Here is a 16,012-nt window from a genome sequence, read left to right as displayed (position 1 = left end):
GTCGAAGGGGGACGGGGTGTCCGGGATGCCTTCACAACTGCGTGTTTTCCTGCCTGTATAGTTGATTGTGTACTTACAGTCAACACACACGTCCTGACGGGTCTGTTTATTGTCTCTCAGTGGATATGAACCACTCAGTTTCCATTTCTACACCGAGGCCTCATTTATATTAAAAAACAAAGAAACAAATGTCTTATTTGTTGTTGTGCAATCATTTCAAGGAACGTGATTCAAGTTTTATTGCGGTCATGATGAGAAAACTGTTTTTTTTTTCTTCAATATCTTACAATGAATGTGCATAAATGAGGCCTGGAGAATTTTCCACCAACTGCTGCAACTTATTTGTGACAATATAAACTGTGCAGTTACTCTTCTGTCATCTGCATAACTTAAACTATGCGTTGTTTGTTTTTTTTACACTCATCAACTTGCACTTTGGGCTTCATTCAGACAAAGTCTTAAGTATGAAATACCTTCTCTTGGTAATACGTTACCACACTACCATACATTTTGCTAAAACTCATTTCATGTACATTGTCTTTAATTTAAGCTCCGTTTTTTCTGTGTGCGGTCCACCCGAGACAGAAGAAGACTTGAAAATAACAGACATGAATCTATTTTTGTGTTTTCAAATGTAAATGTACATATTGGTGGTGCGTGTTTCATAAGAATAAAGAAAAAGTGCACATGTGACGGAAGTGGTTTCACTCTTTTTTTCTTTTTTTTTTAATTGATTGTCAACTTGGGCACCTCGGCTGTGGTCTTGAACTCTCTGGGGGAAACCGTTTACGTCACTGAAAACACAACTTTTCGCTCTGCTTCCGTGTAAACGGACATCGTTTTCAAAAAGTTGCCGTGTCGTCGCGAAACTTTTCTGCAACGAAAACACAAAAAAAAACAACGATGCGTTTTCACTTGAAACGTTGTCGTGTAAACGGAGCCTCAAACGCGACTCTGGAGGAAGTCGCGGAAGACAAAGAGATGTGCGGAGTTCTTCTTCTCTCTCCATATTGACACTGCGACGCCGTTAAAGAAAACATGCGGCAGAAATGAGGCATTTTTCGGAATTACGTTTATTATACTGACAAACTTGAGCAGAAGTCAGTTTCACACACGTCTCCACGGATTAAGAGGAGCCAACTAAACAAACTCACCAGAACATACACTTTGTGCAAACTGAAGCCACAGTCAGCCAATCACAGTCCTCTTCATACCGTGAGCAAAACAATACTGATCACTTGTAACGGATTAAATCAAACATGACGCAGTCAACTGGACCGTGGCCGAGAACACAAAGACGTGCGACTCTGGACCTGTGAAGACTTTACACCACATGATCGGGACCTGCAGGAGCCAGATAAGTAGCACACAAAAGACACCTTTCACTGAATCAAGAGCCGTCCGACATTGTGGGAAACACTCGTTGGGATACAGGCGCAGGTGTTTAGATTGGATGAAGTGCAGAAATGAGAAGTGGCTCCTGTTCCCGTTCTGTGCAGCCCAACAGTCAAATTTCCCAACATTTCTACATGATTGATTTCAGAGGCGATAAGTCATTTCAACCACATTAGAACCTCCAGATTCTGCAGTTACAGTATGAAGCCAAAATAGAATCTTGTAAAATGAGAAGTTGAGACACGTCCAACGTGTCCTCGTGGTTGGAGGCGATCGGTCTGGTAGACAAGGGCGACATTTTTGAAGAGACACTACATTTACAAGACTAACTTCACTCCTCGACAGCACGTCGACACCGGAGCTGCTGTTTACTTCCAGGTGCTTGTTTTTGAAAAGATTATTGCCGGGAATTAACCTGGACACCTCTAATTCATAATTAGAAGGTAAAATTTTAAATCAACATGAGATTAAATCTGATGTGCAGCAGTGGAGGTCAAACAGGGGAATTAGTCAATTTCCTGTGTGTGAATCCACTCATTTCTTTTAATATTCAAACCAATTTAATATTCTAACCACCAAGGAAATTGGTTTGCTGATTTATTCAGAATTGACAAAACTAAAATATAAAACATGTCTTGAGTTATTACACTATTTTTCTTGTTTCCTTCATAAGTCCAGATGTGTTCATTCATAGTTTTGATGCCTTCACTAAGAATCTACAATGAAAATAGTGATGAAAAGAAACAATATTGAACGAGAAGGTGTGTCTAAACCTTTGCCAGGGAGCATGTTTCACTCGGCTCCAGAGAAAGAAATGTGTCTTAACGGGGTATTTAGCAGACTTCTTGTAAAACTAAGCGACCAACATAGTCTTTTTGTTAAAGATAATTAAAGCATCGCCTGATAAAACACAGGATGTAAAAAAAGAGTGACGTAAGAGTCTCATTAATACCTTGAATGTGCATTTCCAGAAATGTGAAACTACTATTTTAATGTCCTCAAAACAGAGCTTCACAACATTAAAACAGCCTCCTCTGAAGATTAAACTGTGCTGATTGGAGCAACAAAATCCAAAAATGAAAATAAAAATTCCCAGTTAGTTCATGTGAATGAATCTGGAGGCCAGCTTTTCCCAGAAATGGCATGAGACCGCAGTTATCTCTGTGTGAGGATCAGGCGACAGCCTGCAGCTGCACGTGGAAGATTTATGCTGCAGTCAAACTACTTCCGAATTAAAAATGTAACCTGAAGCCAAATCTATGTTAAACATGGTTTGGTGCCAGAGCGGCTTTTAATTGGGAACACTACACTGTCGGAGGTAAATACAACCTGGGGGGAGTTTTTCTTTGACCAAAATACCACCTGGTGATTCAGCTACTGTCGGCTGCGTGTCTCAAAACAAGCATCGCAACAGCTAAGGCATGGTTTGACTTTCTTTCTTTTGTGTGTGTGGGAGGGGGAGTGTGTAGTGATAGCTACAAAGCAGCCTTGGAGCTTGTGTCGAGCAAACATCCTCCTCTCAGGGCCAGAACCAGGTGTAAAACAGAGCCTCCCTGGATTTTATAATCTGCTGCTGTCTTCTCGTCATTCCTGGGAACAGAGAACAGAAGATATCAACTCCTTCTATACTGCATTAGCATGAACCAAACAAACCGATATTATCAAAGTACAGAAGAATCCAAACTAAACTGCTTCACGTCACCGGCTAGTGGGGGTGTACATTTCTCCTCTTGGCACAGCCAGTAAAAGACTACAAAGTGTTGGTGCTCCTCTCTAGTAGCCAGTTACAGACTTGGATCGCTCTTTTAGCTGTTCAGGTCTGCTGTCATTCAGCTGAAGGAGCGTTTCATATGAAACTGGAAGGTGATGGGAGTTAATGCTTCAAGTGACTCTGTTATCAGTCTGGCACTAAAGGCACTACAGAGAAACAAAACTATCTCAAAGACAGAAAAACACAACAAATAGACAAAACTTTCACTCAAGAGACACAAACTTCAAGAGAGACATAAAGCTGGCAAAGAAATGGAAAATGATCGCAGCAAAATGCACGAAAACGCCTCAACAAAAAGACAAAAATCGACAAATCTGTCACAAAGACACAGAATAACTAAATGAAAACATACAAAACTTTCAGAAAGAGAAACAAAGCTGCCAAAACAAAAGAGACACAAGAAGACATGAACACAAAGCTGCAACAGAGACAAAATGAAGACTAAAGACACAAAAAGCTGTTAAAGTAATATAAAACGATCACACCAAAAGACACATAAGCTGACATATACACACAACTACACTAAAAGGACAATAATCTACATTAAATACACAGGAATGTATCACAAAGACGCAAAAAAAAACTGAAGAAAGAAAGACATAACTTTCACCAAGAGACACAAACTTCCAGAGAAAATAAAAGACACACAATGAGACATGAACACACAGCTACAACAACAACAAAAATCTACAGTAAAGAGACTAAAACTATTAAATGCCCACAAACAGCTCCAACATGACCACAAATTTCGAATTTAAATACAGACGGCACCTTCGTGGCTTCATCATTCGTTCATGTAAAGAAAGATCAGCCCTCACATCTGTTTCCCACTGTAGATGAGCCTCTGCTGTTGTGGGGGGATCCCCTCCTTCTCCTCCACCCTCTCCTTGATGCGCTCCACCTGCATTCACGTCAAAAACTATTGAATCAAACACACTGCGTTTCAAATAGCTGACACAAACATGGCCCTCCATCATCTGTTACCTTGTCTGTGGGCTCTATGTCGATCTCTATCTCCTTGCCCGTGAGAGTCTGCGATGTAAACATTTGATCAGTTTGATTTTGTTCATATTATAACAATAAAAATGTAAATAAGATTTGTTTGTCTTGGCTAATCTTTGATGTTTGAGCCTTACCTTCACTTTAATCAGCATTTTTACTGGCTCGTCGGAAGAAAAAACACCACGGTGAGCTCAGAAATAAAAGGTTCGTTGGTTAAGTGACTATTTCCACCACTGAAACTGAAGGATATCAATATTTGGAGAGAATATTAGGAAGAATAACTCGTTGTTTCTTCACTTCCACGAATTCAATGGGTGTTTCCTGGGGTTCGCGCGGCCAATTCCGACCGCCCGCTTGTCTGCACGTTAAAGTTCCCCCCTCACTTTGATTTCAAATTTATTTCACAACAAAGATCTTCTTTTGAGAGTAGAAATGAATCCTAAATAATAATCTATGTGTTAATGGGGTTAAACAAAAGCGGGATTCTTCATTTGAGTGTATGAACCGGTTTAAACGACATCGCCACGATGTAACGTAAAGTAATTTGTAGTTTTCTACGCCAGTGAGACTCATAATACAACAGCTAAAAACAACTACAAATCGTGTCCGTCACCGTAAGTATTCCCCCACAAGCAGAGGAAAAGGAAATCGAGGCACTGAGCAGCCGTTAAAATATTTTTTTTTCCAAGAGGTAAGCACTGTTTTCTAGTATTTAACATTAGTTATTCTTTTACTTTTTAATCTTAATTGCACTTAGCTAAACATGTTACACATGCTCATTTTTGACACTTGTCAGCTTGTGTAACCTTGAATTTTGACACCCGAGCGAAAAGAAACACACGCAGTTGTGATCTTTACGTTGCTGCTCGCCAGTTCATATAGATTTATCACATTGAATACTTATGATCGAATTACACTTCTGTGTTGTGGGTTATTTAAAGGTGAGGATGATGTTAGTGCTAACTTCCATGTGAACAGTTACTGTCACTTGATGGAAGGAGGAGGTGTGGAGGGAAATATTAACACAGCACACAGAAGCTGATCTGACTACTAATACACATTAATATTATCAACACGTCGTTGCTATTTAAATCCCTTTATCACTTTGACTTCAGTACCTCAGTGATAAACCTAATAAAACATGTTTAAATGGCCCCTGTCTACCACGAGCAGGTGCCACATGAACATAGTTATTAGTGTATAACGATAAAGATTTGTTTTTTTTTGCAGTTTTTATTGGAGGTAGTTGGTCATAACAGGCTGATAGGTCAATAAAACGCCATTTATATGGAATCTTTCACAAATATGAAACACAATTGGCGAAGTCAGCTGTTTTATATCCTGAATAAATGCAGCTGGACAGATCACAAATGATGGAATTGTGAAATGTGTGAATGAACATGTAAGTTGTTAAGTAAAAAATAAAACAAGAAAACCTCAAAGAAATCCATGAGGTGCCTCTCGAGTGTTGACATGATCTCTCTCTCTCTCTCTCTCTCCTTCTCTCTCTCACTCCCTCGCCCACACCTCTCTCCCTCTCTTTATTTCACAGTCCCTGATAGTTCACTGTTGCATTAGCGGCTCGTCTCTCCTGGAACCATGCCTCGCATTGAGAATGACATCAAGCTGGACTTCAAGGACGTGCTCCTCCGGCCCAAGCGCAGCACCCTCAAGTCTCGGAGTGAGGTAGGTGTCCGAGGGTTGCGTGATACGGAAATCCTTCGCTTTTCCACCAGTGTTGTGCCTTTTGCTATGTGCTCCAATGTGCAAGTATACAGGATACATGCATAACCAAAGCTTCAGCAAACACAGCTTGAATATTGTAATAATTCAAAAACTCACATGTTATCTTGAATTTCTCAAAGCTTATCCCAATTTATGTTGTAGCAGATTTCTAAAACACAAAGTTATTTAATTCTGCTCCTTCACCCATATCCAATAATCACATTTTATATATCCTGCGTCCTGAAATCCAATGTATTAAATGTTTTTTACTCCTGCACAGTTCAGCTGGAAGAAGAGCGACTCCCAGCCCTTTTTTAACCTGGGAATCGCTGCTCTATACCACAGATTATTGTGCAGGTCCTACTTTATGAGTGGCGGGCTCCATGAGACATGTGTAGGAGTGCTGTGGTATCTGGCACCGCGCCGATAAGCCAAGTTGAAGCCTCCATGGCAGCAGTGTGGGACTCTGGTCCTGGAGGACGCTTAAGAAAACCCAATAAGGCGCAACTTATTGCCACCGGTTGTATTTCAGCAGTTGTGAACAAACCGCTGTTCCATTCTCCTCGTTAAAAACAGTTATTTAAGTATGAAGTACCGAGACCTCGTTGTCCTGGCCTTCTTCAGGTGGACCTGATGAGGAGCTTCACCTTCAGGAACTCTAAAGGCAACTACAGGGGGATTCCCATCATCGCTGCCAACATGGACACCGTGGGGACCTTTGAGATGGCTCTGGCTCTGCACAACGTAGGTTTGGAGACAAAATATGTCTGAAGTGGAAAACTGAATAAATCTATCACAGCTATGACCGCAGTTTTTCTGTACGTGTGTAAACGTTGTTGTCGTTTGCCTCCTCTAGTTTTCTCTCTTCACTACCATCCACAAACACTACTCCGTGGATGAGTGGGTGGCGTTTGCCGCCAAGCATCCTGAATGTGCAGAGGTACGAGTGTTTGTTACTGTGTAGTAACAGATTTGTGAAACGGTCTTTGATATCATCTCACATCATAATCCGGTTCCCATTTTGCTTTAACCTCCATGTTATTGTGTACGTTTAAATCAGAACCTCCGTAAATCCCATCAACAGTTCTTCCACCCGTGGAGATAAAGTCTCAGTTGTTCATATTTGTAAAAGTCCTTACTTGACTAATTGAAATCCTGAAATGACTCTCGAAGTGGTCCTTTCATCGTCCTCTGTTTAATTCCCAGAGCCTGGCGGTCAGCACGGGCACCGGCGACAACGACTTCGAGAGAATTTCCACCATCCTGACGGCCGTGCCAATGATCAAGTACATCTGCGTGGACGTGGCCAACGGCTATTCCGAGCACTTTGTCCACTTTGTCCGAGACGTCAGGGAGAAGTTCCCGTCTCACACCATCATGGTCAGTGTGTGTGTGTGTGTGTGTGTGTGTGTGTGTGAGAGACAGAGTCACGCCGCGGCAGCTGCCTAACGACTCTTTTCTCTCACTCAGGCGGGAAACGTGGTGACGGGCGAGATGGTGGAAGAGCTGATCCTCGCCGGGGCCGACATCATCAAAGTCGGCATCGGACCAGGTGAGCGCAGCGTTTGTAGACTCCTGACGATATCGCCGCCAGCCACACGTTCACATAGGCTGTGAAGCGTTAACACGCCGAACCTTCAAATGACGATAACGCAGCTTGTAAAGTCGCGGATGTAAGTTTTACAGTAGACGTGTTATTACATGTTTGGCTTCTCATTTTAGTGGATTCAGCTATTTCAGCCGTCTTAAAGAACGTTCCTCCTCAAACGCTGCTGTTCGCTGTGCAATTGCTCTGATCAGTCGTCCACTGACTACACCCCCCCCCCCCCCCCCTTCCCCCCCAGGCTCCGTCTGCACCACCCGCAAGAAGACGGGCGTGGGTTACCCTCAGCTCAGCGCCGTGATCGAGTGTGCGGACGCGGCGCACGGCCTGGGCGGACACATCATCTCTGTGAGCGATGCCGTTTCCCATCGTCAAGTTTCACTTACCTGCCGATTCCCTTCTTATTAATTCAGTGTTTTTCCAAAATGTGGGGCAAAGTGTGCCCATTTCTTTGTGCCTTGAGAGTTGTTCTCAGTAGCGGAAGCGTGGAACAGGAAGTATGAGTTTTACAAAGTGCGTGTTAATGTGGCAGATGTTGTTATTACGATTGTCTTATTACTCAAGATTTATATTATCATGTAAACATGAGCGTTCTCTTCACACAGGACGGAGGATGTACGTGCCCCGGCGACGTCTCCAAGGCTTTCGGCAAGTGACCGCTCTTGAGAAAGGACATTGAAGTCCAAGCGGCGTGCAGTGTCCTCCTGAGCGCCGCTCAGTGCTGGTGAGGCTGTGACCGGTTCTCTCTGTGATCCCAGGTGCCGGGGCGGACTTCGTCATGCTGGGCGGGATGCTGGCGGGCCACGCGGAGAGCGGCGGCGAGGTCATCGAGAAAAACGGCAAGAAAATGAAGCTGTTCTACGGGATGAGCTCGGACACGGCGATGAAGAAACACGCCGGAGGCGTGGCCGAGTACAGGTGAGCGTGGCACCCGCACTTCACGCCCCCCTCCTCCGAAGACCGGCCTCTTATTAACAGCTTTTAACTGTCAGGGCGTCCGAGGGGAAGACGGTGGAAGTCCTTTACAAAGGCCCGGTGGACGAGACCATCCGAGACATCCTGGGAGGCGTCCGGTCCACCTGCACCTACGTCGGCGCCGGCAAACTGAAGGAGCTGAGCCGCCGGACCACTTTCATCAGGGTCACCCAGCAGCTCAACACGGTGTTTGGCAGCGGCAGCTGAAGCTCTCAGCCTCAGGTGGAAGGAAGTCTGCGACACACTGCCAGTCCCAGTCCCCGGACGCTGTTTGTGCATTGATTCTACTCGAGCAAGAGTGACCGCGCACGTATTTTATCCACCCGATTTATATATTGATCCCTTCATATTTGTTCATGACGCAGTTTATTTCCATCACAATTCCCCGAAATTAAGAAATTGTCACACGCTCACATTCACACCGACGGGACAATTAGAGCTCTTAACACTGGAGAAAATGGCGAGAACATGCAAACCTTATACAGGCTGGTTTCAAACCGGAGACTTCTCAGTGTGAGGCGAGAGTGCTCACCGCTTCTCCACCGCTTCTCAGATTCAGACTTATATTTGATCCATTTAAACCATTTAAAAGCTCGAGTTTGCATGTTCTCCCTGAACTTGTGTAGGTTTCCTCTGGTTCTATCCCAGAGTCTTAAAAACACGTCGGCGTATTCGAGCGTGAATAATTAGCTCTCCTAAAGAGAAAACCAAGAAACCCTTTAAATGCATGTTTTCGGATGGTTTGGGGAAAGTGGAGTACCTGGAGAAAACCAGTGCGAGAACAGGGAGAACATACAAACTCCCCACCCAGATTTGAACCCACAACCTTCCAGACACTCCACAATCAACCTCTGAATGTTCTATTTAAGCTCAAAGTCTTTATTGGACACTCTGGTTGGAGTCAAAGACCCTTCCGTGTAGAGTCTGCCTGTTCTCTGTACTGCAGCCAGTAGAGGTCGCCCTCTGACTGATGAGTGAAAATGAATGCGTTATGTCCATGATTTGCAGAAACCTAAAAAGTGTTGGTTTTATGGTATTTGTATTGATTTTATTCCAATCTTCTGAAGTATTTAACTTCAAACAGATTCCTAAGAGTTTCATTTTTAAATGTCGCAGGGATCAACCTTCTACATGAAGGACGGCACAGAAAAGTCCCTATTCGGTTCTGTACATTCCTGCCGGCTCATTCCAGAAATTTAAACAAACGTCTTAAATTATTTATGAAGCTGAAATATATGCAACTGTTATTCGCTGTTGAGAAAAACAGACCTAAATCATTCCAGCACTTTAATTGTTTTCGCCATGCAACATTATTACATCTTAATTAGTGAGTTCAACTTAATTTTTTGTGCTTAAAAGTTACAGAGCTATGATAGTATATAGTGACGATGTGCTGCATTCTTAGCTGAGGTGTTACTGGATCTGATCCGGCGACTGAAATGTTAGTTTCATTCACACAATCAAGTGAACTTGGGGCTCATTCCCACCTTTAAATAAGTGCCGCTTCTTTGGAAGTCCGCTAGTTTCTAGACTTTCTTCTTTAGCAGTACGGGTTACATCTGTTTTATTTTCCACTGTTTCACACACATGTGGATTGTGTCATTTTACCTTAAAATGTATGCTTGAAATAAAAAAGGTCATACTGTCACCTTTTGTCAGATCAATAATAAAAAAAACATTCCTCATCTTACTGATGTCTTTTCTTAACTTGTGTGTTTGTTTTTGCATGAACTCTCATTGGCTGCATCAAGCATCTTCCTGGACTTGCTTCAACTTCGACCAATAATACTTTAAAAATAAACTCTCTTAAATGTTAATTTTTTTCATTCATTTGCTCAATTAGTTTAGATATGCTGTATGAAGTTTTGAAGCAAATGAGGCCAAAGGTCAGAATATATACTAATGTACTGACACTAAACTGAATATAAGAAAATAATTACACGATTATGACTGACATTTATACAGTATTGAATGTATTATTCAATATTGTGCATATACTTGTGCGTATATTGTACTCTATATATAAAATCCTATGATTGCATACACATAGTATTCTTTAACATCTCATTCCCACATATATTAATGAGTGTCGCAAAAGCCAAACAATTACCTTCACCAAGGAAAAGCCGGATGAACATTTAAACAGTGTTGTGGGTGAAAGTTATCCGATTCAGCCTTTTTAGGTTTAGTTTTGTTGGGTTAAAAGCTTGGTAATCCCCCCCTCCCGCCCCCCACTAATGATTCTCTGGTTCCGCCCCTGCTTAGGCCCTTTCACGAAGTTTCCATTAGCGTCAAATAACGCGTTTATCTGTCACCTCCCTACAGGTAGGAGCTCCACACGGTATGTCTGATATTACACAGTAAATTAAAAATTAAAAATCACACAGGTTTAGAGGAACGTCGTCACTTTACAGGCCGGACTTTATTTTCGGGGCTAATGTGGCTAACTGAGAAGCTACATTGATCCACCTTTGGTAATGAAGGATTTAGAAACCCTCTGCAACTTTCCATTAACTGACCACGTACACTTTTTAAAATTAAGCTGAAGCTACTAACGTTAGCCAGCTATAGCTAGTGAGTTAAAATACGTTTTACCTAAAACATCAATTAAACAAATATTAGACATATTTTGAGGTATTTGTTATTTGTCTCATATCAAGCCTACTACTACTTTATTCTCTTCTATGTTGATTTAGTCGGTTCTATGCTGGTTGTTTCTGTTCTATTTTGTTTTTTTCTGTCCTATGCTGGTTTATTCTGTTCTATTTTGGTCAATGCTGTTCTATGTTGGTGTATTCTATTCTATGCAGGTTAATTCCATTCTATGTTAGTGTGTTCTATTCTATGTTGGTTTATTCCATTCTGTGCAGGTTTATTCTATTCAGTCCTGGTTTATTCTGATTAGGCTGAGCCGGTTTATGGTAGTCCATGCTTGTAATACTGGCCTGATGCGTATCGATGCTTATGAATGCTGGTCTATGTTAGTTTTGATTTTGGTTTAAGGTGTTTTTTTTTACTGGTCCGGTCTTATTTTGATCTATGCCGGTTCATGCTGCTCTGAGGTGGTTTATGCTGGTCCGATATCTATCTTTGCGATTAGGAAATCATCACATCTCACATCGCAATGTGACTTTCTGTTTGCTCAGTCGCCCGGCCCTTGTTTACGTTTACCCTGTATGTGCTAACTGTTGACCAAATCGCAACACATGTGAAAGCACCATGACAGGATGTTTTTGTCCCTAAATTCCACATATTAAATCGGTTTCTCTGATCTCTCAGGAGTCTTCACCGCAAACAGATTGCCGTTGGAAACTTGACTGGCTCAAACAGATAAAAAAACAGAAACAAACTAAGACTTGTGAAGAGACTCCATCTTCATCTGAATCGAACGTCACCAGCACCAGGATGAATCAGAGCAGCATGGTGGTTCTCCCCATTCACACAGAGCAGAAGAAGTTGATGTGGGTGCACTCGAGGCAGATCAACCAGCAGGCGGTCGGCACGGCAGAGATGCAGGAGGCCTTCGACAGATTCCCGTACCTGACGAGCGAAGAGATGGCTGCGCTGGCCCAGCGCTGCTCCGTGCACCCAGACCAGGTGAAGGTTTGGTTCATGGCGCAAAGGCTCCACTACGGCATCAGCTGGGAATGTGAAGACATCCGCAACGTCCGGGAGGTGTTGATGCCAACTGGGAAGAGAGAAAGGAAGGAAGGAGAGGAAGAGGATGGGACTGCGATCAAAAGGATGGAGAAGAAGAGAAGGGAGAAAAAGTCCAATGGGAAGGAAGACAAATCAAAAGGCGGCGGTGCGAAGAAGCAGAACATGGGGAAAGTGGCAGACAAGGGGAAAAAGCGGAGAGTGATGAAAGACGAGAACCGACTTCAAACCAGAAGCAAAAAGACGAGGGCGGCCATCAACAAAGACCCGTTGGTTGTCCAGTTTAAGAACCGAACCTCTGAAACATCGTCAATGTCTGACAGACTCCCGGCGCTACTGAAAAGTATGAACCTGTCCAGAATATCCGCTAACGCCTCGGAAACCAGCGCCCCGAAAGAGAAAATAAGAGCAGAGGCTCCGCGAGAAGGAGAGACAACGGAGGTGAACGGTGGTCCTGATATCGCAGATGCTCCTTCAACCGGTGCCAAACAGCCAATGTCTGGCTCGTGCGTTCCTCCGATCCACGGCAATTTAGAGTCGGGCAGTCAGTTGTCAATGATGAGGGCGGTCTTCTTGCAGTGCCAGTATCCAAAGGCCGAGTACTACGCCGAGCTCTCCGACGTCACCGGCATCCCCCGCAAATTTCTGGTGCAGTGGTTCTGCAACATGCGCTACTACGTCAAGACGGCGAAGCCCCGCTGGATGACCACGAAGGAGCACAGCCAGACGGTGACCAAGATCAAGAGTCAGCAGGAATGTACCTGAGCGTGATGCAAAGCAGCCTATCGCTGGAGTGGACGGTTCCTGGACTGTGACGGTTTTGACATTCAGAGTTCGTCTGTTTGTTCGGAAATTTAAAATAAAGCCTTTTCAAAAGTTTGTCTCATTGCGTTGTGACAAGTTTACAGTGTTTTCTATTGTTGGACAAATAAAGAATTTTCATAAAAAAACACAACTCACGTGGTGATTGTTTGCAGCAAAACACTCAAACACCGCTCCGCAAAAAAACAGTTGCCACCTGGTGTGAAATACATTTAAAGTTTTCACAAATTCACCCTAATGGCGTGTGTTTGACGCTAATGATGCGATCCAGAGTCAATAAACAACAGGTACTTTTACTGAAACATTGTCTTTGTGCATTGTCATCCCACAAGCATATGTCGCACTTGAAACAGAAAACCTACATTTATATTTAACTTGCTGTTGATTTGTTTGTCACCTCAGAAACCTGTTGACGAATCTCAATTAAATTAGGCAGACTAACAGGGCGGAGTGATTTAATCCCGTGCTAGATCTGGGCAGGTAAGCCAACAACTAATAGATGGACGTTGACGCAAACAAGCAGATTTAAAAAAAATAAAAATGCTTTTCAGTTTCCCTATTTAGGTTTATTTCAAGGTTTATGAGGTGTTAAATGTTAACTTAATCACAATAACACTAAAAAGAAGAAAAAAAAAGCCCAAACAACAGTGGTGATGGGGCTGCTTCAGTTCCAGGTGGCGGTGTACTCGTTCCTCTGCGGCTGCCACAGCTCGACGCCTTCGATGACGCGGCGGATCATGGAGGCGGAGGTGAGCAGGAGGTGTCCGGCAGCCTGCAGGAGCGTGGACGCCAAACGCAGCGCCTCTCTGTGTGAGCACGGACGGGAAAACATTTAAAAAAAAATTTCGTTTCAGCAAAGTTTCGCGCTTTACACGACATCTACTCGGGCATGTGCAGAAGAACTCATTACTATGGTGGTTATGTGCATCAGGAGTAGCCGAAGTGTTGTGAGTGTGTGGGTGGATGCGTGAAAAGTACTTAAAAACTCCATATTCTTCTTTTTGTTTGTGGGGTTCCAGCTCTTCGCTCTGCTCGCCAAGCACAACCTCCAACGAAACAAAACCAAAGCTTCATGCATCATGTGCACTCTCTGGGGTACCTGAGGACTTTCTTGGGCCCAAGACACTGGAAGTCGGCGCTGACGGAGTACAGGCCCTGAAATGTGGCCTTCACACTCAGGGAGCCGAACATGTCCTTCGGGCTGATCTTGTAAAGGTCAAAGGTGACTCGAGCGATGTCTTTGCCAGTCCGAGGCGTGTCTTTGGATTTAGGCACGAGCGCCCCCTGGAGAGATGGGAGGGTATTACAGACCAGTGAAGACAATGTGACGCATGTGGAGGACTGTGATGCGTGTGGTCATACCGGCAGAGGCTTCCATGTCTGCCCGGGTCTCAGCACCATCAGCATGGTGTTGTCGGGTAGGGTGATGAGGAATTCCTCGGAGTCGACCTCAGTGCCATCCTCATCGCACACCAGAGACAGAGACACTGCAGACAGGGTCAGCAGCAGAGCCTGGCAGGCCTAACAGAGGACAACAAGGCTTTGGTTTGGGCTCGGGTGAACCGCATACAGTAGTCTCCACTTCCTGTTACTTCCTGTTCAGCATTAAATCAGAATCTGATTATCGATTAGTGTCTTTGTGAATAGAAAGTGCTGACGGTGAGATTTGATTGGGGCTCTCTCCCCTATTGGAGTACAAGAAAAGAATAAATACATCAATTCAGTGCAGGGATTATGAACTGGGAGGCTCCAGAGAGCTTCACGAGAACTTAGGTTGAAAGATGATATACTTTTGTCTTTAGATTTCAATAATGTGTTATTATTATTATTTTTTTTCTGTTATAGTATCATTCTGTTACAGGTTGTTATGAAATGTTTGGCTGTGATCCGAGCGCCGCTCTAACCTTCTCCTTCAGCTCCTCCAGGGTCCCGGCTGTGAGGCCCTTCCTGCTCTCCCTGCTGTGATTGCACACTCTGAAAGGCCGCTGTGTTGGGGACCACACTCGCTTCGTCACATTTCTGAGGGCAAACAGAAAAAGAAAACAAGATGAATTCTGGCTTACGTAAGAGTTAAAGTGAAATTAGTACAAAATCAACATGTTAAAAGTGATTCTTCACTTACTTGAGGAATGTAGACGTGGTATCCATGCTTGGTAATTCCTTCTTCTTCTTCTTCTTCGTATGTTTCAGCACAACAAACTCAGATTATGTGTGTATACAGCTTGTGTTTGACCCAGCAGCCGAACTTTGCCCTGTTCTGTTCTCTATCTGAATAATCACCAGGATTGGAACAAAGTTCATGCTGCCGGCATATCCGTCGACTCACACAAGATAATTTTCTTACGCTTATCACTTTTGATTACATTCTGCAGCCAGGACAGCATCTTATGGTAATCAGTGTCTCGGCGTATGCATGAGAGTGATTCACAGGCCGTAACTGATTACAATTGTTTACTGTAATGATTTATAACTTCTGCTGACAGCAACGCTTTTGTCAATTATAATGAATAGTTGTAATTTAACATTACAATGATGTAAACTCAAGCAATAATCTCTAAATACGTTTTACTGTCACGGCATAGATCTGGTAATATCTGAATTAAGGAGTATTTGGAAACTTTTTAAGCTGTTTTGGTTTAAACATGGCAATATTTCTGTTTATATTTCGTTTTTTGATTAGAGACTTTGAAAGATAAACAGGTAAACAATTTGTAATAATTAATCCCATCATCTCAGGCTGAAATTACTGTTAATAAAGGATATTTATATTCAATTGGGTTGTTTACAGACAGTTTTTAATATTATATTTGTTATATATTATTACATTGTATTTGTTTCGATTTAATTCTGATTTTATAACGTAAAATTGTTCATTTAAATGTTTAAAAAAGCACCCTGATGTTAACATCTTACGTCCTCACGTAGTGTTATTACGTCTCATCCGGAAGGCAAAGTGACGCTTTGTGCGCTTCTTAAAATTACCCCAGCGCACCGGGAGGACGGTGCTTCTCGCGCCTCTTTAGTATGAGCGTTCTTTCCCCTAAGCACCGCCAATCCGTCAC

The 16,012-nt window shown here is 43.1% G+C and overlaps 3 protein-coding genes across 3 annotated transcripts; 1 reads left to right on the top strand and 2 right to left on the bottom strand.

The window, feature by feature from the left end:
• Positions 1 to 728: 728 nt before the first annotated feature.
• nedd8 (NEDD8 ubiquitin like modifier) lies at positions 729 to 4,530 on the bottom strand. The gene is made up of 4 exons (XM_080486691.1): positions 4,303 to 4,530; positions 4,151 to 4,198; positions 3,985 to 4,067; positions 729 to 2,985 (listed from the first exon to the last, which is right to left on the bottom strand). The coding sequence occupies exons 1-4, from the start codon at positions 4,318 to 4,320 to the stop codon at positions 2,871 to 2,873; spliced, it is 264 nt and encodes an 87-aa protein (XP_080342817.1). The 5' UTR covers positions 4,321 to 4,530; the 3' UTR covers positions 729 to 2,870.
• A 242-nt stretch (positions 4,531 to 4,772) lies between these two features.
• Positions 4,773 to 10,167, top strand: gmpr2 (guanosine monophosphate reductase 2). The gene is made up of 10 exons (XM_080486801.1): positions 4,773 to 4,859; positions 5,721 to 5,854; positions 6,518 to 6,637; positions 6,750 to 6,833; positions 7,100 to 7,273; positions 7,364 to 7,445; positions 7,738 to 7,844; positions 8,102 to 8,144; positions 8,255 to 8,414; positions 8,489 to 10,167. Exons 2-10 carry the CDS (start codon positions 5,768 to 5,770, stop codon positions 8,676 to 8,678), a joined length of 1,047 nt encoding a protein of 348 aa, XP_080342927.1. The 5' UTR covers positions 4,773 to 4,859; positions 5,721 to 5,767; the 3' UTR covers positions 8,679 to 10,167.
• A 2,843-nt stretch (positions 10,168 to 13,010) lies between these two features.
• cideb (cell death inducing DFFA like effector b) lies at positions 13,011 to 15,231 on the bottom strand. The gene is made up of 5 exons (XM_080486230.1): positions 15,073 to 15,231; positions 14,855 to 14,969; positions 14,313 to 14,471; positions 14,050 to 14,234; positions 13,011 to 13,756 (listed from the first exon to the last, which is right to left on the bottom strand). The coding sequence occupies exons 1-5, from the start codon at positions 15,096 to 15,098 to the stop codon at positions 13,615 to 13,617; spliced, it is 627 nt and encodes a 208-aa protein (XP_080342356.1). The 5' UTR covers positions 15,099 to 15,231; the 3' UTR covers positions 13,011 to 13,614.
• Between the last annotated feature and the right edge of the window lie 781 nt (positions 15,232 to 16,012).

The sequence above is a fragment of the Lipophrys pholis genome, assembly GCF_963383615.2.
Source record: "Lipophrys pholis genome assembly, chromosome: 18".
In the NCBI taxonomy this organism is placed as follows: domain Eukaryota; kingdom Metazoa; phylum Chordata; class Actinopteri; order Blenniiformes; family Blenniidae; genus Lipophrys; species Lipophrys pholis.
Note: the sequence above shows the minus strand (reverse complement) of the source record. Positions and strands in the feature narration are given on the sequence as shown.